Genomic DNA, 25,114 nt, shown 5'->3' on the forward strand with positions numbered 1-25,114 from the left:
AGAATTGCTGCCTTTGAGCTTTGTTGCTGGAGAAGAATATTGAATATACCATGGACTTCCAGGAGAACAAACAGATTCATCCTGGAGAGGGTAAAACCAGGCTGCTTCTTGCAGGCAAGGATTCTGAGGTTTTGTCTGACATACTTTGGGCACATTACAAGGAGGCAAAAATCCTTGGATTTAACCTTATGATTTCAAGAACTATATTGACCCCAGAGTATTTAGCTTGTCCTCTCTCCTATGTTTTAAATGCAGATTTCTCAAATACTTTTTAACTCCAGGTTCACCTTGTTTCCCAGAGTTTTATTTTTTCCTACCATAGTGTTGTTTTACTAGCACAATATCTGCAGTGAAAACCACACCAAGTGCTTATTGTGGCACAGACCTTCAGTTACTCATGTGGAAGGATAAATTGAAGCTGAAGAAAATGAAACCTACTCCATAGTAGCCAAAATATGACTTTGAGTGTATCCTAGTTAAATTTAAGAATCTTTCAAGAACAAGTTTGAGGCATTGAACATCAGAGATTGAGGACCAGAGAAACAGTATGTGAAACCTATCACCCATGAAGAAAGCAAAAGATCATTACAAAGAAAAAGGAAGCAGAAAAACCAAAATGAGTAAGAGAAGTGACTATGAAAATTTAATTAGAGCATTAAGAAGCCTAAACAAAAGGAAGAGATGCCTAAGTAAAAGAACTAAACAGAAGATTTCAAAGGACAGCTTGAGAGGATAAAGCAAAATATTATAATGAAATGTATAAGGAGCTGGAGTAAAAAAATAAAAGAAGTCGCTCGGTATTTCTCTACCTGAAAAACAAATTGAAGCCTTGCATTGCAATACTGAAAGATGCTATGGGCACAATCTTGAATGATCTAGGAAGCATCAAACGAAAATGGAAAGAATACACAGAATATATACTAAAAAGACTTTATATGAAAAAAATTTCAGGAAGTACCATATGAATAAGAGCCAAGAAGTTCAAGCAGCACTGAAGGCATTGGCAAAAAATAAGACCCTAGGAATAGACGGAATACTAATTGGTATGTTTGAACTCATAAATGCATCCCTGGACGTGCTCAGTTTATGCCAGAAAATTTGGAGGGCAGCTACCTGGCTGACTAATTGGAAGAGATCCATATTTGTCCCCATTCCTAAGAAAGGTGATCCAACAGAATATGGAAACTATAACACAATATCACTAGTATCTCTGCAAGCAAAATACTGTTGAAGATAATTTAAAAAACAGTGAGAACAGTACATGGATAAGAAACTACCAGAAATACAAGCTGGTTTTAGAAGAGGCTGTGGCACCAGGAATATCATTACTACCAGCAGACACTGGCTGAAAGCAAAGAATACCATGAAATGTATCTTTGTGTTTTATTCACTATGCAAAGACATTTATGGGGATCATAACAAATTATGGCTCACATTGAGGAGAATAGGAATACCAAACACTTAACTGTGTTCTTACAGACTCTATATATAGACCAAGAAGTTGTGTGAGACCAGAGCAAAGAACCATTGCATGGTTTAAGATCAGGAAGGATGTGTAGAATGGTATATGGTTTCTTCATACCTATATGGATTGAGGCTCAATGTCAAGAAGACAAAGATTCTCACCACTGGACCATTTGGCAGCATCAGGATGGATAGTGAAGAGATTGAGGTTGTTCACAGCTTCAGTTTGCTTGGCTCCACAGTCAACACTCTTGACACCAGTAGCCAAGAAATTAAAAGATGTATTGCGATGGGAAAGTCTGCTGTTAGGGACCTCTCCAAAGTACTAAAGAGCAAGGGTGTCTCCTGGAGACTAAGGTGCATCTGATACAGGCCATGGTCTTTGCAATCACTTGTTATGCATCGGAGTTGGACAATGACTAGGGAGGACAGAAGGAGAATTGATGCCTTTGAGCTGTGGTGCTGAAGAAGAATATTCAGGGTACCATGGGCTGCTAGGAAAACAGATTCATCCTGGAAAGGGTTAAACCAGGCGGCTCCTTAGAGGCAAGGATTCTGAGGCTCCATCTAACATAATTTGGACATGTTGTAAGGAGGGACCAGTCCTTGGAAAGGGACATCATGCTTGGTAGGGTGGAGGGACAGCGCAGGAGGGGAAGGCCCTCTATGAGGTGGATTGATTCAGTGACTGGGGTAATCAGGATGGGTGTATCAGAGAGTGCAAGTGGCACAGGACAGATCATAGTTTAGGGTTGTACATAGGGTCGCTATGAGTCACAAGAGATTTGATGGCACATAACAACAACAAGAACATTAAATCTGTATGCTGAGCAAATAATTAGAGAAACTACTTTTTATAAAGAGTGTGGCATCAGGATTTGAGGAAGACTCCAACAATTTACGTTATGCTAATTATAAACTTTGATGAAAGTGAGGAGGATATTAATTATTTGCTGAAGAAAATCAGAGACTACAGCTTTTGGGGTGGATTATATCTTAACATCAAGAAGGCAGAGATCCGCATCACAGGCCCAATATTCAGCATTATGATAAATGGAGAAAAGATTGGAACTATCAATGATTTCATCTTGCTTCAATCAATAGTCAACACCCTTGGTATAAGCAGTCAGGAAATCAAGAGACATACTGCATTGGGCTGATCTGCTGTCAGGAATCTCTCCAATATACTGAAGACCAATGATGTTAGTTTGAAGACTAAGGTGTGCCTAATTCAGGTCGTAGCCTTCTAATTATCAACTATACATCAGAAAGCTGGACAATGAATAAGTATGACAAAAGAATTGATACCTTTGAGTTGTGCTGGAAAAGAGTACTGAATATCTTATGGACTGCCAAAAGAACAAACAGATATGTCCTGGAAAGAGTTCAGCCAGAACGCACCTTGGAGGCAAGGATGACAAGGCTTCATCTTTCAGAGTTTGGACATGTTGCTAGATGGGGCTATTCTTTGGAAAGGGACACCATGGTTGGAAAGATAGGAGGTCAGTGAAGGAGAGAAAGACCCCAGTGAAATGGGTTGAGATTGTGAGTTCAGCAATAGGCTTTTGTGTCTCGGAGATGGTAAATATGACACAGGATAGAGCAGATTTCAGGTTGGCTGTTGGTAGGGTCGCTGTGAGTTATACTTGACTAGACAGCATCTAAAAACAACAATTTAAGAAAGGAGCTATACTTCATAGTAAGGTTGCCTTTCTTTACATCACAAGATGACCATCACAATCAACTGATGCAATGTGCTTCCTCCCTGATACCTAGTAGTCTTAAGCAGTCCCCCTTGTAATTCACATTAACTTAATTTTAATTAGGCCTTTGTGTCTCTGAGACAACACCGGCCAAGGGAAAAAAACTTACCATGTTTTTACTTAGCTGTGTGGAATATAATGGATATTGAGTCAATCACAGTATCAGTATAACTGTACCAATGCACCTGCCTAAGCACGCGCGCGCACACACACGCGCACATACACACAGATGACTAATGTCATATAATATGTTAAAAATAAAATTATTTTCTCTCTTTGTTAAAATGGGACAATATTTTGAACTGGAAGATGAATACCAAAAATGAGTAGCATCTCTGCTACAGAGTGATTCTGAATATTTAAAGGAGAAAAAATTATATATATATTTTAATTAAAAATAGTCCATTTTATGAAAAGTTGTTCAGTTCACAGCATATTGGCTGAATTCAGCAGAGGAGGCATAATTTGGAACAAAGAGATGACTGCAGGTATATTGGTCATTTGTTCTCAGTAAGAAGACTCCCTTGCTGGCTAGTCTGGGTTGGATCTTCAGTGGAGCAGCAGGACCATAATCCTCAGAGAATGGAAAGGAGCCAATTTTTCCCCCTGATCTTCTAGCACTCAAACCCTCTAGCTTGATGTATCTGATTTGCTTCCTGGACTGGCGAAGACAGCAGCCCCAACAGGATCCAAAGGACAGGTTAATAGGAGACGGCCCCTCTCCAGATGGCACTTATGGACACATCTGTTTCATAGTATCTAGGCTTGTGAAAGAGTATTATTGGATTGGTCTACCATGTTCTTAGTGTACTTTGCCAGGACATAGAGGAAACCACCCATGGCTCCAACTGACACATTAATTATGTCAACAAACCTGGCATCAGCTTCCATGAAGCGTCTGTTTTGAGCTTTCTGACAACTGAGATTATCCTCTAGGCACTGGAGTTTGTAGAAGTGAGTGAATCCCCTAAGTCCACAAAACATGCTGTTTTGCATGAAGAGGTCTTCTATACTGTAGGCATAGTGAATGGCCTCAGTTTTCTGATTCCGGTCCATCATGTTGGCACAGAATTAATCCAAAAAGTGCTGGGTTTGGCTGAACAGTCCTTCTATGCATCCAATCATTCTGGAGAGGAGAAAGTAGAGTAGCTGGTGGGGAAGATAGTAGTCTGAACCACAAGGCATAGTCATTAGAGTCTTGCAGTTTGGTGATTAGCTCCAAGGTTGACTGTCATTCACCCTGGATTCTAGTAACCGTGCTGTGCTCTGGCTGCTGAGATCAGAACACTAGCTTGAACGCTATCTTCAGGGGAAGGGTTTTTTTTATTTTTATTTTTATCAGCTTTGGAGGAAGATTGATCTTTGTCTCTCTGGAAATCATCATGGCATGGCAGCTCTCTTCCTCCAACTCTACTTACTCAGTGGCATGTTTAGTCTTATATCTATTTCAAAAGATAATGAAAACACAGCCAGCCAAAACACAGTGGGCTTCTTAACACTATGCAATTAAAATTTGTAATATATATTTTTGGACAACACAATTCAGTTACTAACATTCATATTCTCAGGTAGTACTGGATATGATTTGAGTATAACTGTCTTGCGAGACCCAGTTCAACTTATACAATAATATTTTTCTACATCTTTCCCCCCCTGCACACATGTTGCAACCAGCTGTGCTCACTCCCAGTGGAGCTCGAAGTCTTTGGAGAAGCATGGATTATGGACCCCCTACTATAGACTCTGAGCCAGCATGCAAGAAGATTGTTCCTGCCAATCATCTAGTTGAGGTTCTGAAAACTTCCCAATGCCTGGAGCCAAACCAACACCTCTTTGGTTTTCCGTATGTTCCAGTTACTAGATTCCTAGTTAGTTAGTTAGTTAGCTAGTTAATTTTTTTTTAAAGTGATACATGGTCAACCCAAAGGATTTCAAATCCACCAGCTGTTCCATGGCAGATGGTCACTCCTCCCAGGCAACTTAAAGCCTCTAAAAACCTGCTGGAGGGTCTGCAATAAGTTGGTTCCAATTCAATAGTATGTAACAACAACATTAAAAACTTCCCAAACAATAGGCAAGAAGAAAATAAAAAGATACTCAAATTATTAGTGGTCAGGGAACTGTTAATAAAAAGCACAGTGATTTTTTTTTTATGCACTAGAATGTCTATTGTTTTTTAAAAGTAAAAGAATATAATAGGCATTGATGAGGATATGAAGAAATTGGAGGCTTCCTGCATTGTTCATATGAATGTAAAATAGTCCAGCCACTGTGGAAAATAGTTTAGAAGTGCCAAAAAAGTAAAGCAACTATTATATTATCCAGCATTTCCACTTCATGACACATGCCCCAAATTATTGAAAATGAGAAGTCAGATAAATAGTTACACACTTAGGTTCATTCCAGTATTTTTCACAATAGCAAAACAAAAAAAATTTTAAGACAACCCAAATGTCCATGGATAGATGAATGGATAAATAAAATGTCTGCTGAAGATGATAGTCCTCAATATGTAGTACATCTCAACATCAAGAAAACAAAAATATTTATTGCTAGACTGATAGACAACATCATGATAGATGGAGAAAGATTGTCATCTTACTTGATTCATAATCAACATCCTTGGTATCAGCTGTCAGGAGATCAGGAGACATTGTACTGGGAAAGTCTGCTGTCAGAGGCCTCTTCAAATTACTGAAGAGTCATCAGTTTCAAGACTAAGATCTGAGTCAGATCATGGTCTTATGCATCACTCCCTATACATCTGAACACTAGACACTGAATAAGAATGACAGAAGAACTGATTCCTTTAAGTTGTTGTGTTGGAAAAGAGTACTGAGTATCCAGTAGACTGCCAGAAGAACAAACAGAAAAGTCTTGGAAACGGAAAGCCAGTTGCTGAAGATGTTGGGTTAGAGAGTCAGTGGTCATTTTTTTCCTGCCTTTTGATATGTTTGCTTATTGCTATAAATGGACCTCTTATTACTGCTTTGGCTGTTTCCCGGAGGTTTTGGTAAGTGATGTTTTCATTGTCATTTGTTTCAAGAAACTTTTTTACTTCATTTTTTATTTCTTCTAGTACCCACTCATGTTCAAACAAGGTATTGTTCAGCTTCCAAATGTATGGGTTGGTGTTTTTTTCCTTTATCCTCTTGTTATTAATTTCTAATTTTGTAGCATTGTGGTCTGAGAAAATGCTTGGTATTATTTCTGCTTTTTAAAAAATTTATTGATGCTTGCCTTGTGACCTAAATTATGATCTATTCCGGAGAATGTTCCATGCACATTGGAAAAGAAGATATACTGTGTTTTTTGGGAGTGCATTAGCCTAAAAATATCTATGAGGTTAAATTAGTTTATTGTGTGGTTTAATTCTTGAGCATCTTTGTTGAGTTTTTTTTTTTTCTGGTAGTTCTGTCTTTTCTTGAGAGTGATGTATTGAAGTCTCCAACGACTACAATATTGTTGTCTATTTCTTTTATCAGTTCTGTTATTGTTTGTTTTGTATATTTTGCAAGTCTTCTATTTGGTGCATAGATATGTATTATTGTTATGTCTTCTTGTTCTACTGACCCTTTCAGCATTATGTAGTGACCTTTATTGTCCTTTGTGATGGTTTTTGCTTTGAAATTTATTTTCTTGGAGATTAATATCACTACACCTGCTTTTTTCTGGTTCCATTTGCTTAGTATATTTTCCCCCACCCTTTTATTTTTAGTCTTTCTTTATCTTCATTTTTCAGGTGTGTCTCTTGTAGGCAGTATATGGATGGATTTGGGGTTTTCTTACCCAATCTGCTACTCTTCTTCTCTTCTGGGATCCATTCAAACCATTCACATTCAGTATGATTATTGAAAGGCAGGATTTTATTACTATCATTTTGTTGAGCTAGTTACTTTGGTCCATGCTGCTTTCTGTGGTACCTCGGTAAGAGTAACATTTCTCAGTGATTCCTGCAATGCTGGTCTTGTTTTTACAAACTCTCTTAGGTTCTGCTTTTCTGGGAATATCTTGATCTCTCCTTCATAGTTGACATAATTTTGCTGGGTACAGTATTCTTGGTTGACAGTTGTTTTCTTTGAGTGTTTGATATATGTCCTTCCACTCTCTTCTTGCTTTCATGGTTTCTGCTAAGAAATTGGCACTTAATCTTCTCTACTTTCCCTTACTCTTTGTTTCTCCTTTGCTGCTTTCAGGATTCTCTCCTTATCTTTGGTTCTGGAAAACTTAAATATGATATGCTATGGTGTTCTTCTTTTGGGGTCTAGACTATATGGTGATTGCTCAGGTACTTGAATATATATTCTCTCATTCTTTGTTATGCCTGGGAAGATTTCCCCTAGTATTTGCTCACCAAGTTGTGCCAAGAAATCTAGAGAACAAACACTTGGCCAACTGACTGAGAGAGATCTATATTTGTTCCCATCCCAAAGAAGGGTGACCCAACAGAGTGTGGAAACAATAGAACAATAGCATTTATTTCACATGCAAGCAAGAGTCTACTGAAGATTATTCAAAAACCACTGGAACAGCACATCAGCAGAAAACTGACAGAAGGCCAGGCTGGGTTTAGAAGGGGTCCTGGTATTAGGGATATTACAGCTAATGTCAGATGGATCTTAGCTGAAAGCAGGGAATATCACAGGAATGTATATCTGTGTTTCATTGACTCTGCAAAGGCATTTGACTCTGTGGATCATGAAAAACTGTGACTGACTCTGAGAAGAATGGGAATCCCAGAACACTTGATTGTGCTAATGAGAAACCTATACTTGAACCAAGAGGCAGTCATCAGAACAGAGCAAGAAAACACTGCATGGTTCAAAATTGGGAAGGACATATGCCAGGGATTTGTCCTGTCTCCATACCTTTTCAACCTGTATGCAGAACAGATTATCCGGGAGGCTGGGCTCTATGAGGAGAAATGTGGGGTCAAGATTGGTGGAAGATCTGTCAACAACCTGTGATATGCAGATGACACAACCCTGGTTGAGGAAAGTGAGGAGGGTCTGAAGTGCTTGCTGCAGAGGGTCAAGGATTGCAGCCTTCAATATGGATTGAGGCTTAATGTCAAGAAGACAAAGATTCCACCACTGGACCAATTGGCAGCATCAGGATGGATGGTGAAGAGATTGAGATTGTTCACAGCTTTAGTTTGCTTGGCTCCATAGTCAACACTCTTGACACCAGTAGCCAGGAAATTAAAAGGTGCATTGCCATGGGAAAGTCTGCTGTTAGGGACCTCTCCAAAGTACTGAGGAGCAATGGTGTCTCTCTGGAGACTAAGATGCATCTGATACAGGCCATGGTCTTTGCTATCACTTGTTATGCATCGGAGTTGGACAATGACTAGGGAGGACAGAAGGAGAATTGATGCCTTTGAGCTGTGGTGCTAGAGAAGAGTATTGAGGATACCATGGACTGCTAGGAAAACAAACAGATTCATCCTGGAAAGGGTCAAACCAGGTGGCTCCTTGGAAGCAAGGATTCTGAGGCTTCGTCTACTTTGGACATATTGTAAGGAGGGAACAGTCCTTGGAGAGGGATATCATGCTTGGTAGGGTGGAGGGACAGCACAGGAGGGGAAGGCCCTCTATGAGGTGGATTGATTCAGTGACTGGGGTAATCAGGATGAGAATGTCAAAGACAGGGTGATTGGCACAGGACAGAGCAGAGTTTAGAGCTGTTGTACATAGGGTCACTATGAGTCCAAGCAACTCGATGGCACATAACAACAACAACACTTTTTCCACCACTTTTCAGTGCCTTTAATTGCATCTTCCTGTTCTGGGATTACAACGATGCACATGTTATTTCTTTTGATGGTGTCCCACATTATTCTTAGTTTTTCTTCTTTTTCCTTCATTTTTGAGTCTGCTTTTTGTTCTAGCAGATCAGTGGTGACAATTCTATCTAATATTTCACTGGTTCTCTGTTCCATCTCTTCAATTCTGCTCATGTGTCCATCATGTTGACAGCATCTGACACATTTAACCTCATATTTTGGATCATGGTATCTTGTTTTGCCAGTGCTGCTAATGCCTAGTTTGTTTATCTATGTTCCCTAGTGCCCATCAACAAATGAATGGGTAGTGAAGCTTTGGTATATTCACACAATGTTATTCTATGCAGCATTGAAAAACAAGAAACTCATGAAATTCTATCCAAAATGGATTACCCTGGAGGACGTTATGCTGAGTGAAATATCGCAGTCACAAAAGGACAAATATTGCATAGGGCCACTGTTGTAAGATGGGACTGACATCAGGGTTAAGGGTAAATAGAAAAAGAGGGGAGGAATGATGTATATTGTAGCAGATGAGGGAGAGAACTGTTTAAAAGGGATATATGAATGGGCATTCTTCTAATTAGAGAAGTCCAGAGTGAAGTCTGCATAGTGGAGTGGACTTGGGGGGAGGGATTGCATAACAATGAAAGAGTTTTTTCTTTCTTTTCAAGGAGAAGAATGAATTGCGGCGGGGGGAGGGGAGCAGGTGGGTATGGAGAAAAGTGCAACAATGAATGACTGGAAACCCGAAGTCTCTGTAAACTTTCATTAAAATTAACTACAAAAAATTTTTTTAAAAGTTAAAATAAAAAACAAAAACAACCAAAAACCAGAAAGAAAGAAGGAGAAAGCCAGAGTGCTCCTTGGAGAAAATTTTGGCTAAGCTTTGTCTCACATGCTTTGGGTATGCTGCTAGGAAAGATTATTCCTTGAAGGGATAAAGGATAAAGGGATATTTCATGCATGGAAATAAAGGTGCAGGATCAACAAAAGAGAGGAAGATTCCCAACGAGTTGCATTGTCACAGTGACTGCAACAGTGGGTTCAAGTATGGCAGAGATGATGAGGATGGCACAGGACAGGAAAGAGCTCAGTGGAACATCTGAACAGATCCATTACAAAAGAAGAAATTTAACAGATCATAGAACGACCTACAACAACAAAATCTGTGAACAAGATGGCTTTACTCGTGAATTTTATCAAACATTCAGAGAAGAGTTGCCACCCATTCTACATAAAGTATTTCTGAAAATAGAAAAACATGGAATACTCACAGACGCATTCAATGAGCAAACATATCCCTGATACCAAAGTCAGGTAAAGACACCAACAAAATAGAAAACTAAAAGCCAGTATTTCTCATGAACATAGATGCAAAAATTCTCAATAAAATTCTGGCCAATAGAATCCATCAGTACATTAAAAAAAATAATTCATCATTACCAAGTGGGTTTCTTAACATGTTTGCAAGGATGGTTCAACATAAGAACCACAATTAATGTAATTAGTCACATTAACAAAGCAAAGAATAAGAACCACGTGATACTATCAATTGATGCAGAAAAGGCCTTTGACGAAAAAACCATCAGCACTTCCTGATTAAAATACTTAACAAAACATGAGCAGGTGGGAATTTCCTTAGCATAGTGAAAAGTATATACACAAAACCAAGAGCTAACATCATTCTCAATGGAGAGAGATTAAATGCATTTCCCTTGAGAATAGGAACTAGGCAAGGATGCCCACACCTAACAACAACCTCTCCTTTTAGTATTAGCAGAAACAGTAAAACAGGACAAGGAAATAAGAGGTACCCAAATTGGCAAAGAGTAGGTAAAACTATTTCTATATGCAGATGATATAATATGATAGTACACCTAGAAAACCCTGAAGAATCAGTGATAAAACTCTTGGACATAGTCAGCCAATTCAGAAAAGTAGCAAGGTACAAGATAAACATACAAAAATCAATTGGATTTCTCTACAGTGACAAAGAGAATGTAGAAATGGAGTCAAGATAAATAATACCAATTACAATAGCTAATCACAATGTAAAATACTTGGAAATGAATCTAATTAGAGGCACAAAAGATCTATACAAGAAAATTACAAAACATTACTACAAGAAACTAAGAGACCTGGAGAAACAGAAGAATATACCATTTATGAATAGGAAGACTAAATATCATGGAAATGACAATTCTACAAAAGGCAATCTGCAGGTTCAGTGCAATGCCAGTATAGATACTAATCCATTCTTCAATAAGATATTAAAGGCAATTTCCAATTTTATTTAGAATGCTAAGAGACCCTGAATAAGCAAAACACTACTGAAAAAGAGAAATAAGATATGAGGTATCACATTCCTTCATCTTAAATCCTACTACACAGTTGGGGTGGTGAAGACAGCATGGTACTGGTACAAGGGCAGACACATAGATGAATGAATTAGAATTTAGAATCCAGAAATCTACTTATCTACTTACCATCAACTGATCTTTGGTGAGAAGATTAAACCAATTAAGGGGAGAAATCACAGTCTCTCTAACAAATGGTGTTCGCAAAATTGGAAAACCATCTGGAGGAAACTTAAGCAAGATCCACACTCACACCATACACAAACCCAACTCAAGGTGGATCAGAGACCTAGCAGTAAAATCAAAGAGTATAAAATTCATCAGAGAAAAACTAGGAAAAACTCCCAAAGCCCTAATCCACAACATGAACAGTCTTCCTAGCATAATAAAAAATTTAAAACTGAGAGAATAAAATAGATAAATGGGACCTTCTTAAATCCCTATGCACATCAAAAACGTTGCCATTAGGATAAAAAGGTAACCCACAGGCTGGGAAGAATATTTGGCAATCACCTATCTAATAAGGGACTCATAGCTAAAATGTATAAAATAGCACAAGATAAAGGTAAATATCCGCATTACAAAATGGGCAGAGAATATGAATAGATAGTTCAGCAAAGAAGACCTTCATATGGGAAGCAAACACATGAAGTGGTCAAAATCCCTAGGTATTAGAAAAATGCAAATCAAAACAGCTATGAGATTTCATCTCCCCCCAGTAACAAAGTTCAACAGGACAGCAAACAAGTGCTGGTAAGGTTGTGGAGATATTGGAACCCTTATTCACTGCCAGTAGGAGTGTAAAATGGTGCAACCACTATCAAAAGCAGTCCGAGACGTTCTCAAAATTATAAGTAAATAGGAATAATGTGATTCAGTGATTCCACTACTGGAAATATATCCTAAAGAAACCAGAGCAACAACTCAGACAGATGAATGCAAACCCCTGCTGATTTCTGTGTTATTCACAATATTAAAGGGATGAAAGGAACCCAAGTGCCCATCAACAAACTAATGGATAGAAAAACTATAGTATATTCACATGATGAAAAACAATGAAATTTTAAAACATTATACAGAATGGGAGAGCCTGGACCACATTATGCTGAGTGAAATATTTTAGTCACAAAAGAACAAACACTGCTCTGTTATAAAATGGAGAGGTTGGGGAGTGAAGGGGAAGAGAGTGGTTAATGAACACTGCATTAGAACAGATGAGGGGAAGAACTGTTCAAAAAGAATATGTGATTAGGCACTATATGTATGACAATAATCTGCAGCAAGGGGTGCCTTGCGAGTCAGGTTGGACGTGGGGAAGAAAATATTCAACAGTGAAAATAAATAAATATTGTTGCTGGGAAGGGTGGAGGGTCAGCAAAGGAGAGGAAGAGTCTCAGCCAGGTGGATTAACACGGTGACTGCTGATGTGGGCTCTAGTGTATCAGGAAATGTGGGATGGAACAGGATAGAACCGGGTCACTGTGAGTCCTAGTCAACTCAACAGCACCTAACAACAATAGCAACAATATATTTAAAAGGAAGAATTCCTCTGCCAGCCCAAAGTCAGGCAGGTTCAAATCTGCCACTTACTCTGTGTGAGAAAGATGGTCAATCTTATTCACAGCTTATTTACAGCTTACCCTTATTTACAGCTGGGGGAGTTAGCTATGGATAGGTTCTGATTCAGTCGTAATTAACAGCAACTTACATAGAAAGTACCTGCACATGTTTCATCATGTTTAGAAACTTGAAGCCTTAAAGCACTTGTTCAAGTTTTAAAATGGTTTTGTTTTGTTTTGTTTTTTACTTTACTAGTTTGGCTCTTCCATGACCAATGTCATTGGAACAGTTTTTTAATACTTAAAGAAGACTTGGTGAAAAACTTTTGCTTTTATATGTTCTAGCAATTTAACCAGTCCATATTGTTTACATTCATTTATTTTGGACACTGATGATAATCCATAATTTTTTCATGAAAGTCAGTCCCAACCCACCACATGACTGGCATTTGCTCTGTATCTCACTCTCCTCTGAGGGAGTTCTGGTGGCTTAGTTGGAAGGGATTGCACTGTCATTGCAAAGGTACAAGGCCCACCAGTTAGCTGCTCTGTGGGAGAAAGATGATCAATCTCCTCCATGTGATTTATTGCCTCTGAAAATTCGCTGGAGGGTCAGCTATAGGTCGTTTTGGACTTAGTGTGGTACATAACAAAACCGACATAATGCACATAGTATAATTATGATTTTTTCCGATCATTTGTTTATATATTACAAAACTCAGTTCATTGTCATCAAATTGGAGTTTATTCATAGCTGACTCTCCAGCAGATTTTCAGAAGCTGTAAATCCCATGGGAAATCCATCTTTTTCCTATGGAGCAGCTGCTGGATTCAAATGGTCTTTCTTAAAGTTGGCAGTACAACTCCTTTACCTACTAGGCTGCGAGAGCCCCTTTGTTTAAATATTATGGGAATTTTTTTTTTAAATCCAGGGAAGATAGAGTAGCAGCTCATATGTACGTTTTGCCAATCCTAATCTCCTGTGGAGCAATATATTATACTATCCTATTTTCTGATACGACTTTTTCTTTTCTTTTAAGGTACCACCGTCGCCCTTATTATTCTTGCTTTGGGATTTCTGCTATCAGCCCAGGTTTCCCCACTCATCACTTTTAAGCCAGTAGCTCCTTCAGGTCAGAACACTTCTTGTACAAGATACAGGTGAGATTTCATTAAACATTTATTTCTTCTCTCAACTCTGGTAACTTTTTGTGTTTGCTTTTACCTTTTATAAAATTTGTGAGATATTTAGGAACATTCTAGGTTTCCAGGCTTATGAGGCAAGGGAAGAAAATGAGATTAGTAAAAGGGAAGTATCACCTGGGAGAAGAAACCGTGTGCAAACGTGAGAATAAAAATACTTGTGGAAAATTAATGGTTTTTAGAGTAGGACTTAGTCTATAGAATCTAAGCAAGAATGTGGTAAAACTTTTTTGTATATGATTTGAAAGCGTCTGTATTTCAGGCAAAAAAAAAATTTAATTGGTAATTATGTGTTCCCAAGATGGATATGCTTGATTTATCCATAGTTGACTATTATTGTCTTGATACTCTCACATTCTTTCCTAAATTACAGTTACCCCATTATTCATTTAAGAAAAATATTTTTTTCTCACCATTAGGGATCTTCCAGAAAATAACAATGTAGTGAAAATGCTAGAAAATGAAAATGTCTTTTAATTGTCACCTTCAGGCTTAAGAACACATATAATTGTTTGCACTTTGATGGATATGGGGGGAAATGGATGAACTAATGGATGGACATATGATAGTGTGAAGAATTTATGCAAGTTCAAGCTGAAGCTGAGGAAAATGAAACCAAGTCCACAGGAACCAAAAAAATGACTTTGAGTCTATCCCCCCAGAATTTCAGAACCAGCTCAGAAACAGGTTTGAGGCCTTGAACACTAATGAGCGAAGACCAGATGAGTTGTGGGAGGATATCGAGGGTATCATCCAGGAAGAGTGCAAATGGTTATTGAAAAGATAGAAGAGGAAGAGAAGACCAAAATGGATGTCAGAGAGACTCTGAAAATTGCACTGTAGCGCAGAGAAGCCAAAGCACAAGGAAGACCTCAAGATACCAAAGAGTTGAAGAGCAGATTTCAAAAGGCAGCGTAGGATGACAAAGTAAAATATTACAATGAAATGTGCAAGGAGTTGGAGTCAGAAAAAGGGCCGAACTCACTCTGTTGCAAACTGCAACCCTTTACACAATGCCTGGAAGAAATGAACATAAAGAGACAAACGCACACAGAAGACAGGACAGGACTGCCGCGAAGAAAAACGCTCACACAGACAGGACAAGATGCGCCAGACCTCATTGGTGTGGGTTTATTAGAATATATAGGGTTTTAAGCAATGATCTCATTTTCTAGGGTTTCCATAGAATCATAATAAACAGTGATCTCATTTCTCAATTTTCTTAGAATCATAAAAAATCAGTACAGAAAAAAATATATCAAGGGAGGACATCCACTCTGTTCCTTATGAAAGATGTTGCCTTTGACATGAAAAGAATCGGGAGACCGAAACACCTTAAGATATATGATTAACGGGAAGAAAGATCTTGGAGTTCTCAGCCCATTTGCGGAACAGAGGACAAAGGTTTCTCTTTAATTATTAAACCAAAGTTACGTGTTTGCAGGCTGAACTCTGAATAACCCTGAAGCCCACCTACTTGCAGGCTGGACTTCCACTAATGGCGTCCAGTCCTCCTCACTCTCAGCATTACTTAAGCTCAAGGAACTGAAGAACAAATTCAAACCTTGAGCTGCTATAATCAAGGATGCTTTCTGCAGAATAGTAAATGATCCAGGAAGTATTAAAAGAAGATGGAAAGAATATACTGAGTCACTGTATCAAAAGGAATTGGCAGACACAGAAGAATTTCATGAAACAACATATGAGCAAGAGCCTATGGTGATGAAAGAAGAAGTTCAAGCTTCTTTGAAGGAAATAGCAAAAAATGAGGCCCCAGGAATAGATGGTATACCAATTGACATATTTGAGCTAACAGATGCTGCCCTGGATGTGCTCACCAAGTTGTGCCAAGAAATCTGGAGAACAACCACTTGGCCAACTGACTGGAAGAGATCTATATTTGTTTCCATCCCAAAGGAGGGTGACCCAGCAGAGTGTGGAAACTATAGAACAATATCATTTATTTCACATGCAAGCAAGATCCTTCTGAAGATTATCCAAAAACCACTGGAACAACACGTCAGCAGAGAACTGCCAGAAGTCCAGGTTGGGTTTAGGAGGGGACGTGGTACTAGGGATATTGTAGCTAATGTTAGATGGATCTTGGCTGAAAGCAGGGAATACCAGAGGAATGTCTATCTGTTTTTCATTGACTATGCAAAGGCGTTTGACTGTGTGGACCATAACAAACTGTGGCTAACTCTGAGAAGAATGGGAATCCCAGAACACTTGATTGTGCTAATGAGAAACCTATACTTGGACCAAGAGGCAGTCGTCAGAACAGAGCAAGGGAACACTACATGGTTCAAAATTTGGAAGGGCGTGCACCAGTTATGTGTCCTGTCTCCATACCTTTTCATCCTGTATGCAAAACAGATTATCTGGGAGGCTGGGCTCTATGAGGAGAAATGTGGGGTCAAGATTGGTGGAAGATCTAGCAACTATCTGCGATATGCAGATGACACAACCCTGCTTGCTGAAACTGAGAAGGACCTGAAGCACTTACTGCAGAGGGTCAAGCACTGTAGCCTCCAATATGGATTGAGGCTCAATGTCAAAAAGACAAAAATTCTTACCACTGGGCCAATTGGCAGCATCAGGAAGGATGGTGAAGAGATAGAGATTGTTCACAGCTTTAGTTTGCTTGACTCCACAGTCAACAATCTTGGCACCAGTAGACAGGAAATTAAAAGGCACATTGCCATGGGAAAGTCTGCTGTTAGGGACCTCTCCAAAGTACTGAGGAGCAATGGTGTCTCTCTGGAGACTAAGGTGCATCTGATACAAGCCATGGTCTTTGCAATCACTTGTTATACATTAGAGAGCTGGACAATGACTAAGGAGAATAGAAGGAGAATTGATGCCTTTGAGCTGTGGTGCTAGAGAAGTGTATTGAGCATATCATGGACTGCTAGGAAAACAAACAGATTCATCCTGGAAAGGGTCAAACCAGGCAGCTCCTTGGAAGCAAGGATTCTGAGGCTCCGTCTAACATACTTTGGACATGTTATAAGGAGGGACCGGTCCTTGGAGAGGGACATCATGCTTGGTAGGGGGGAGGGATAGCACAGAAGGCCCTCTATGAGGTGGATTGATTCAGTGACTGGGGCAGTTGGGATGGTCGTATCGGGGATGGTGCGATTGGCACAGGACAGAGTGGAGTTTAGGGCTGTTGTACATAGGGTCGCTATGAGTCGCAAGTGACTTGACGACCCATAACAACAACAATTTTCTTTGAGCAATAAAGCTTAAACTCTAGATTGATACTTGATTTAGATGTAGTACCGAAAACAACATGTGTCATGTTTTGAATTGTGTTCCCCAAGGTCTGTGATATAAATCCTATCCTATGATTACCACCCTCCTTAGGAATAGAGTGTCTTTATTATTATGTCAGTGAGTAAAAAATAATGTAAAATATAGCCAAAGTCCTTTTCCTTTGATTTTTTTGTTGTTGTTGTTGAGTGTTGTTGAGTCGTAGGTGACTCATAGTGACCTTATGAATGAAAGACCTGAACACTTGTATAACTTTCATCATTTCTCCAAGTTCCTAGTGTTTCCGGAGGCAAGCTATTTTGGAAGTGGATGCCACTCAGACTTTCAACTTTTGATATATTAAAGGGAAAAATGCAGGCTATAACACACAGATGGAGAAAGGAAAATGGCAAGCCACATTAAGATTGCCATGGAGCAGATGCTCAGGAAAGACAAAAAGCTTTCTCCAGAATCAAGAGAAAGTGAGCTTTCCCCTAGAGCTGGCACCCTACCGGAGCACTTCCAGCTTTCTAAATCGTTTGAAAATAGATCTCTATTTGTTAAAGCCATCCATTTCTTTCTTTAAAAAAAATTCTCTATAGTTTGTTTACAATATTCAAATGCATTGTTTTCAAGAACATATTCTTTCCATTTCCCTCATCCCCCGCCCCCATCTAATTGTGCAACCCATGATTAACCCATCCTCCCCCTCCACATTTTCATCCCCCTGCTTCCACCCTGTCTCACCCCTCTTGGATCCTTACACTCATTTCATAATAACAGTTTTATACAATATTTATCCTTGTGGGACTAAGTTAGGTCATCCAGCATAATACTCTCCAGTTCCTCCCAAATTAGGTAATAATTTACAATGTTATTGCTCCTGAGTGTTGCATAGTATTCTGTTGTGTGAATGTACCATAATTTCTCAATCCATTCGTTTGTGGTTGGACATTTGGCTATTTCCATGTCCTTGCAATGGTGAATAATGCTGCTATGAACATTGGTGTACAAATTTCTGTTTGTGCCTCAGTTCTCATTTTCTTAGGGTATGTCTTGGAGAAGGTGAAGCTGGAGTGCTCTATGTAAGCAGAATTATGAGGTTTGCCTCACATACTTGGGGCATGTTGCTAGGGTGTGGGGTCAACAAAGTAGAAGATGACCCTCAATGACTTGGCTTGACAGGGTAACTGGCACAATGGGCTCTTGTGTGTCAGGAAGTATGAGGATGACTCAAGATAAAACAGGGTCCTGATCTTTTGTTCTTAGGGTCGCTATGATTAGTACTGGACTCAATGGCATCTAACCACAACAAAGCTATCCACTTGTGATATTTCTGTTAAAGCAGTACCAGCTAACTAAGATAGATACACTGTCAGGTCTACTAAAGGCAGGAAGTCATTCTTAGAGTACTAAAAACAATTTTAGAAACTTCCAGTACAGGAAACGGATGACTTGTGATAAAGGAAAGGACAGGCTTTAATATAGTGAAATTGGTTTCCTGACGTCAGTTTTTCAAGTTTGCCCTAGTTTAATATATTGCAAAGCAGTTTATGATCATCAGTCTACCAATTTACTGATACTTCTAAGTTATTATCTACTTACAACTGTTTTAAAATAAAATTTTAATGGAAATAAACAAGACAGCCTAGTTTTAGTCTTATGGGGGGGGAGCAACTGTTTTTGAAACCAGAACTATATTAAAGTGTCCTTTTTGAGTTAGTGATTATAAAAACCAGTCTTCTATTTTGTGTTTACTTTCAGCATAGCATATTAGACTGTGTGGGACTGTCACTATATGTATTTATAGTCCAAATGACTTTATAGAATATGCCTGCTGTGTCTCATGGTTTTGTTGTTGTTGAAGCCATCTATATATATATTGTATTTCTCTTTAAGGCAAACATGAAAAGTATTGTTTACAATACATTAAGATGATTAATGTTCATTCTGTAAATATGAGCAATGTGCCTTCTATGAAAGGAAAATCTGAATCCAAATGAGGAATTATTTCAGCATACACCTTTAAAACATCATGCACAATTGATGGAAGTATAAATTGCTCTCATGTTTTAAAATAATATGGTTCTGCATAATAAATGTTATAAGACTATGCCCTATTAATATGTTATATGTAATATGTAATATGTTAAAAAAAAAACCTCCTAGTATCAAGAACACAGTGGTGAGTAAATGATCTATTCTGGTTGGAATATAGTGGAAAAATAAGAGTTAATTATTAAAAACAAAAAGCTACCCTTTGATTTAGAAAAATATAAAAGGCACACAGGGAGCTTTGGCTTAGTGGTAAGGGTCTGTGCTGACAACCCAAAGATAAATTATTTGAATCCACCATCTGTTCCATGGGAGAAAAATGGGCAAACTCCTCCTGTACTGTTTATTTCCTCTAAAAACCTGCTCTAAGACGTAACTATTCTTTTGGCAGTCCCTTGGATATTCAGTACTCATCTCCAACACCACAGATCAAAGGCACCAAATTCTTGTGTCATCCTTATTCATTGTCCAAATTAGATGTATAGCAAGTGACTGAAAAGAGTATTGCCTGAATCAGGCACACTTTAGTCCTCAAACTAACATTATTGCCCCACAGTAATTTGGAGAGGTCCCTACTGCATACTTTCCTAGTGTAACCGTCTCCTGATCTCCCGAGTTCTGGTACTAAGTATTGATTATGGATCCAAGTAAGATCAAATTGTTGACAGTTTTGGTCTTTTCTCCATATCACATGATGTTGCCAAATGATCCAATGGTAAGAATGTTTATTTTCTTGGTATTGAGATGCAATCCATATTGAAAGGTGACATGTTTGATCTTCTGAAGCAGGCACTTTCCTCCTCATTTGTCATTTGCATAATGAAGGTTATTGATGAGTTTTCCTCCAATCCTATATTTTCTACATTTTACTTTTTTTTTTTCATAGAGTCTTGTGTCTCTAATGGTTTGCTCAGCATACAGATTGAATAGACATGGAAAGACCATACATCCCTGACACACAACTTTTTAAATTTTAATCCATGTAGTGTTCCCTTCCTTTGCACAACCACCTCTTGGTCTAGCTATCAGTTTCACATCAGCACAATTAAGTGTTCTGGGATTGCCATTTGTCTCAAAGTTAGCCATAATTTGTTATGGTCCACATAGTCAAATGCCTTTGCATAGTCAATAAGGCACAAATATACCTTCTTCTAGTATTCTTTGTTTACAGCTAGGATCCATCTGACATCAATAATGATATCCCTGGTGCCATGGCCTCTCTAAGTCCAGCTTGAACTTCAAAGCAGTTTTCTGTCTATGTGCTCTTCTAGATATTTTGAATAATCTTTGGCTGTATGTGATTGAAATGATATTGTTCAATAATTTCACCATGCTGTTGGATCACCTTTCTTGATTGTGGGAATAAATATGGATCTCTTACAGTAAGTCAGCCAGGCAATTGTCCTCCAAATTTCCTGGCACATCCAGGATGTGCACATCCAGGGCAGCATATGTCATTTGAAACATGTCAGTTGAAATCCCTAACTATAGAATAGGACCAAAATATTTAGGGGGGACAACAATACAATCTTTAAGCCCAAGAGATAATTATTATAATTATGAGTTATAAATGTCCCCATTTGGGTCATTTTAATTTTTAATTGATGATATTTCAAATCAAGCTCTAGTTAGTCTATGAAACAGATGTATTAAAGAAGATCTTGCCATCTAAGGTGCAACTATTGCTCCCTTAATGGGATCAAAGGAAAGAGAAGCAAATCAAATTTGTATAGAAGCAATTAATCCAGAGAATAATAGACCATGCAGACTTCAACCTCCATGGCCCAAAGACCAGAACTCTGTGGTGCCTGCCTACCACTGCTGACCACTCTAAAAGGCATCACAATATAAATTCCTCGACCAAGCAGGGGAAAAGCAGTAGAATAAAACTCAGGAACATAAAACTAGCCAGGTTTACTTAGTCATACGTCAGGCTTGGCTCTAGACTCTACCCTTTGATTCAATTTCAGCCAAATGATAGATCTATAAGGCCATCAGTAACACCAAGGACATGCTTACTCCTTAGAACTGTCAACCATGCAATATAAAAAAGGCAGAAAGTGATAGAAGGCTTCATTAAATGAGAATCACAGGGAAGTAACAGAGTTTCCTACATTGTGAGTATTGTAATTAATGTTTTAAAAGAAACTGTGTATGAATGGTTGAATAGAAGCCATTCAACGCTGAACTTTCATTCCAATCAGAATTATAAAAATCCTTCAGGTCTCCTTTTTAGCAGGTAAAGCTACAGAAAACTAAAGATTAATTCAATTTACTATTGAAAGTATGGAACCATATATTTTAAAAACGTTTCATAAGGGTACCAGAAAGAACTCTAATGTGATTATCATCTGATTGATATATTTGTTTGAAAGTAGCACACATATATTTCTGTATGGCTTTCTATTTCAGGCATGGTGATTAATAACGTTCTATCCATTTAATAGCCAGTTACTTGTATTTCCTCATGAGAGCTTTGAGTAGGCACGTCTTTTCTGGTACCAATACCATCAAAGCTCTGACATATTTTATTTATAAGTATGCTCACAGAGTATGTGAATCACAACCATGTAGCACACAGCATTAAGATTTCTAATACCCAGCCCTAGAATTTTCATCTCATTCAAAGTGGATTTATTCATTCATTTAAAATTATATGTGTAATACCTACTATGAGTCAGAAAGCTGGACAATGACTAGGGATGACAGAAGGATAATTGATGCCTTTGAGTTGTGGTACTGGAGAAGAATATTGAATATACCATGGGCTCCCAGGAAAACACACAGATCCATCTTGGAGATCGTGAAACCAGGCTGCTCCATGGAGGCAAAGATTCTAAAGCTTTGTCTGACTTACTTTGGGCATGTTGCAAGGAGGAATCAGTCTTTGGAGAGACACATAATGTTTAAAAGAGTGTAAGGATAGCACAAGAGAGGAAGACCCTCGATGAGATGGATTGATACAGTGTCTGGCATTATGAGGGTAGGTGTATCCGAGTCAGTAAAGTTGACACAGGATATGTCTTAGAGAAAGTGAAGCTAGAGTGCTCCTTGAGACAAAAATGATAAAGCTTTGTCTTACATACTTTGGACATGTTGCTAGAAGTTATTCCTTGGAGAGGAATATGATTCTTGGGAAGGTTGAGGGATAGTGAAAGAAAGGAAGAACATCAATTGGAAAAAGTACAGCAACAGGCTCAAGGGTGTCATAGATGGTGAAGATGGCACAGGTTAGAACAGTGTACAGATCTGTTGTTCACAGGGTCCCTATGAGTCATACTCGACTGGACAGCACCTAGCAACAACAGTCTACAGTTGTTGTTATGTACTGTTGAGTCAGAACTGACCCACAGCTGATCCTCCAGAAGGTTTAAAGAGGCACTAAACAGCACAGGAGGAGACTGCCCAGTTTTCTCCCATGAAGCAGACGGTGGATTCAAATTCTCTATCTTTGGGTTGTCAGCACAGCTCCTTACCACTAGGCCAGGAGAACTCCCTACACTAACACCTGTTTTATGAAATCAGTATTTGCTAAATTAAAGAATAACTTTTGTTTTTAGTAATTAAAACATAGAGTTGCTGAGTCACAATGGATGTGATAGAACTTAATAGTGTAAAAACCGTAACTTTGCTATTTGTTTGTCCAACTATCAGCTTCCTTTCTTTCCTTTTTTTCCCTTCCAATGTAGATTGATTTATTCTATGAACTGATGGTATATTCAGTATTCTTTGCCAACGACACAATTCAAAGACACCAGTTCTTTGATCTCCTGTATACACAGTCCAACTCAGGTCACAAGGGTAGGTGTGTCAGAGACAATAAGATTGGCACAAGATACTGAGCAAGTTTCTGAGCTGTTGTATATACGGTTGCTATGAGTCACAGGCAACTCGATGGCACATAGCAACAACAATACCTACTAAGGATAAATTAATGTATAAAAGCCATGTGGATCAGAACTGATTAATAGGTAACTGTACTTAAGAAGACATCTACTTTTATAATAATAAATCTTATACAAGTGTTCAGGTCTTTCATTTATAGGGTTGCTATGAACTCGATGGAACTTAACAAAAACAACATGTTGAAGTGATCATACCCAGAGAAGACTATTTTGAGGAAAGGATTCATGAACTTAGCACTAAAGTATGAAGAGGAGGGGGCATTCCATGTAAAATTAAAAACAAAAAACAACAACAAAAAAAAACCCAAACATGAAAAAAATCCAAAAACAGGCACAAACAAGGAACCGAAAGAAACTTGTGAGTTAAGGGCAAGTGAAATGAACCTGGTAAGGTAGTCTGGAGCACAGCATGTAGAACTTCAGAAGGTTGTGTGAGAGACTTTTGTCCTTAGTCTGAACACTTTGAGGGACCTACAGAAGAGAAGTGACATAACCAAGTTTTCCATTTCTTACTGTCTCTCTGTGCATGGAGTGTGCCCAGAAAGGGCATCAATTGATCAGGAAAGAGACTGGTTATTATTGACCTGTCCATGAAAGAGATGATATTTGGCTAGACTATAATGATGTTATTAGATATAAAGAAGTAAACATGTTCTGTGTATGTGTAAGAGAAAAAAAATCAACTGTAACTACAAATAATTGATTAGCTATGAGAAGAAGGAGTATTAGAATTATTTCAAAATTCTGTATGAACAATTGGGTAGAACACACAACAGTATCATGGAAATGAGATGGGTTATTGGATTAAGAAAGCATGTGAGTCTAGGTTTTGTATATATTGGATTTTAAGTAGCCATGAGACATCTTAATAAATTAATTGGGTGGGACAGTAGTTGAAACTTCTTGGTTGGATGATTGTAGCTATATGATAATCAAATTCACAAACCTGGGTGACTTTTGGTTCCTAAATTAGACTTTACTGCCTTTGCAATTCTACCAATAATTCATTAATCAAATGGAGAGTACTTACCATTCAGCCTTCATGTTTTCCCCCCCTAGCATGGAATTTGAAAATTTCATCTTGAAGGGACCTATAATATAATTCAAACCTTTCACCTCACACTTGAGGAAACTAATCCAAAGAAGTTGGAAACAAACTCCAAAGAAGTCCTCTCTCTTTCCCAGGACACATTTATTTACGCTGTTGTTTAGAATTCTTTTGTGAGTATCTCTTTTGTAAGGACTTTCCTTCTTAGTTTACACTATTTAATAGGAATCATTAAGCGATGTCTTCCTTTCAGATAATGCTCTACTATCTTGAATCAGGAGAACAGCTTGTTGGTTAAAATGGCTTGAATAGTTAGGCAATCTTAATGATTTAATGACATCCTTGCCTTTTTGTTTCCAAATACCAAGAAATTGCCTCCTAACTACAATTCTATTATATCCTACACCCATTATGGAAAGGAAATTGACAGAAGGGTTGAAGCTTTAATTCATTATACATTTTCATTTTAACATTTTCTCAATTATGAGTCTTACCAGAATCATCTAAGGAAATATTTAAAGATATCCTTCCTTCACACAGATTGTCTCACCAGAGTATTGAAGAGTATTTTAGAAATGCTCCCTAAGTATCTTTCTTTAAGAACTATTTCTGTAACTTTTACTACTACCATAATTACAAAAACATGTTCCTAAACTTCTGCTTCCTTTAGTTTGTACTGGGCTCTATGAGGAGAAATGTGGGGTCAAGATTGGTGGA

The 25,114-nt window shown here is 38.3% G+C and overlaps 1 protein-coding gene across 1 annotated transcript in view; it reads left to right on the plus strand.

Moving 5' to 3' along the window:
• The window catches only part of SLC2A13 (solute carrier family 2 (facilitated glucose transporter), member 13), a 582,019-nt gene that overhangs the window by 415,971 nt on the left and 140,934 nt on the right, over positions 1 to 25,114 (plus strand). Inside the window, exon 6 of the mRNA XM_006888200.1 lies at positions 13,972 to 14,092. Within this exon, the coding sequence (XP_006888262.1) occupies positions 13,972 to 14,092 (121 nt within the window). The remainder of the gene's footprint in view (positions 1 to 13,971; positions 14,093 to 25,114) is intronic.

The sequence above is a fragment of the Elephantulus edwardii genome, unplaced genomic scaffold (assembly GCF_000299155.1).
Source record: "Elephantulus edwardii isolate Elephantulus edwardi_28Jun2011 unplaced genomic scaffold, EleEdw1.0 scaffold00065, whole genome shotgun sequence".
Taxonomy (NCBI): domain Eukaryota; kingdom Metazoa; phylum Chordata; class Mammalia; order Macroscelidea; family Macroscelididae; genus Elephantulus; species Elephantulus edwardii.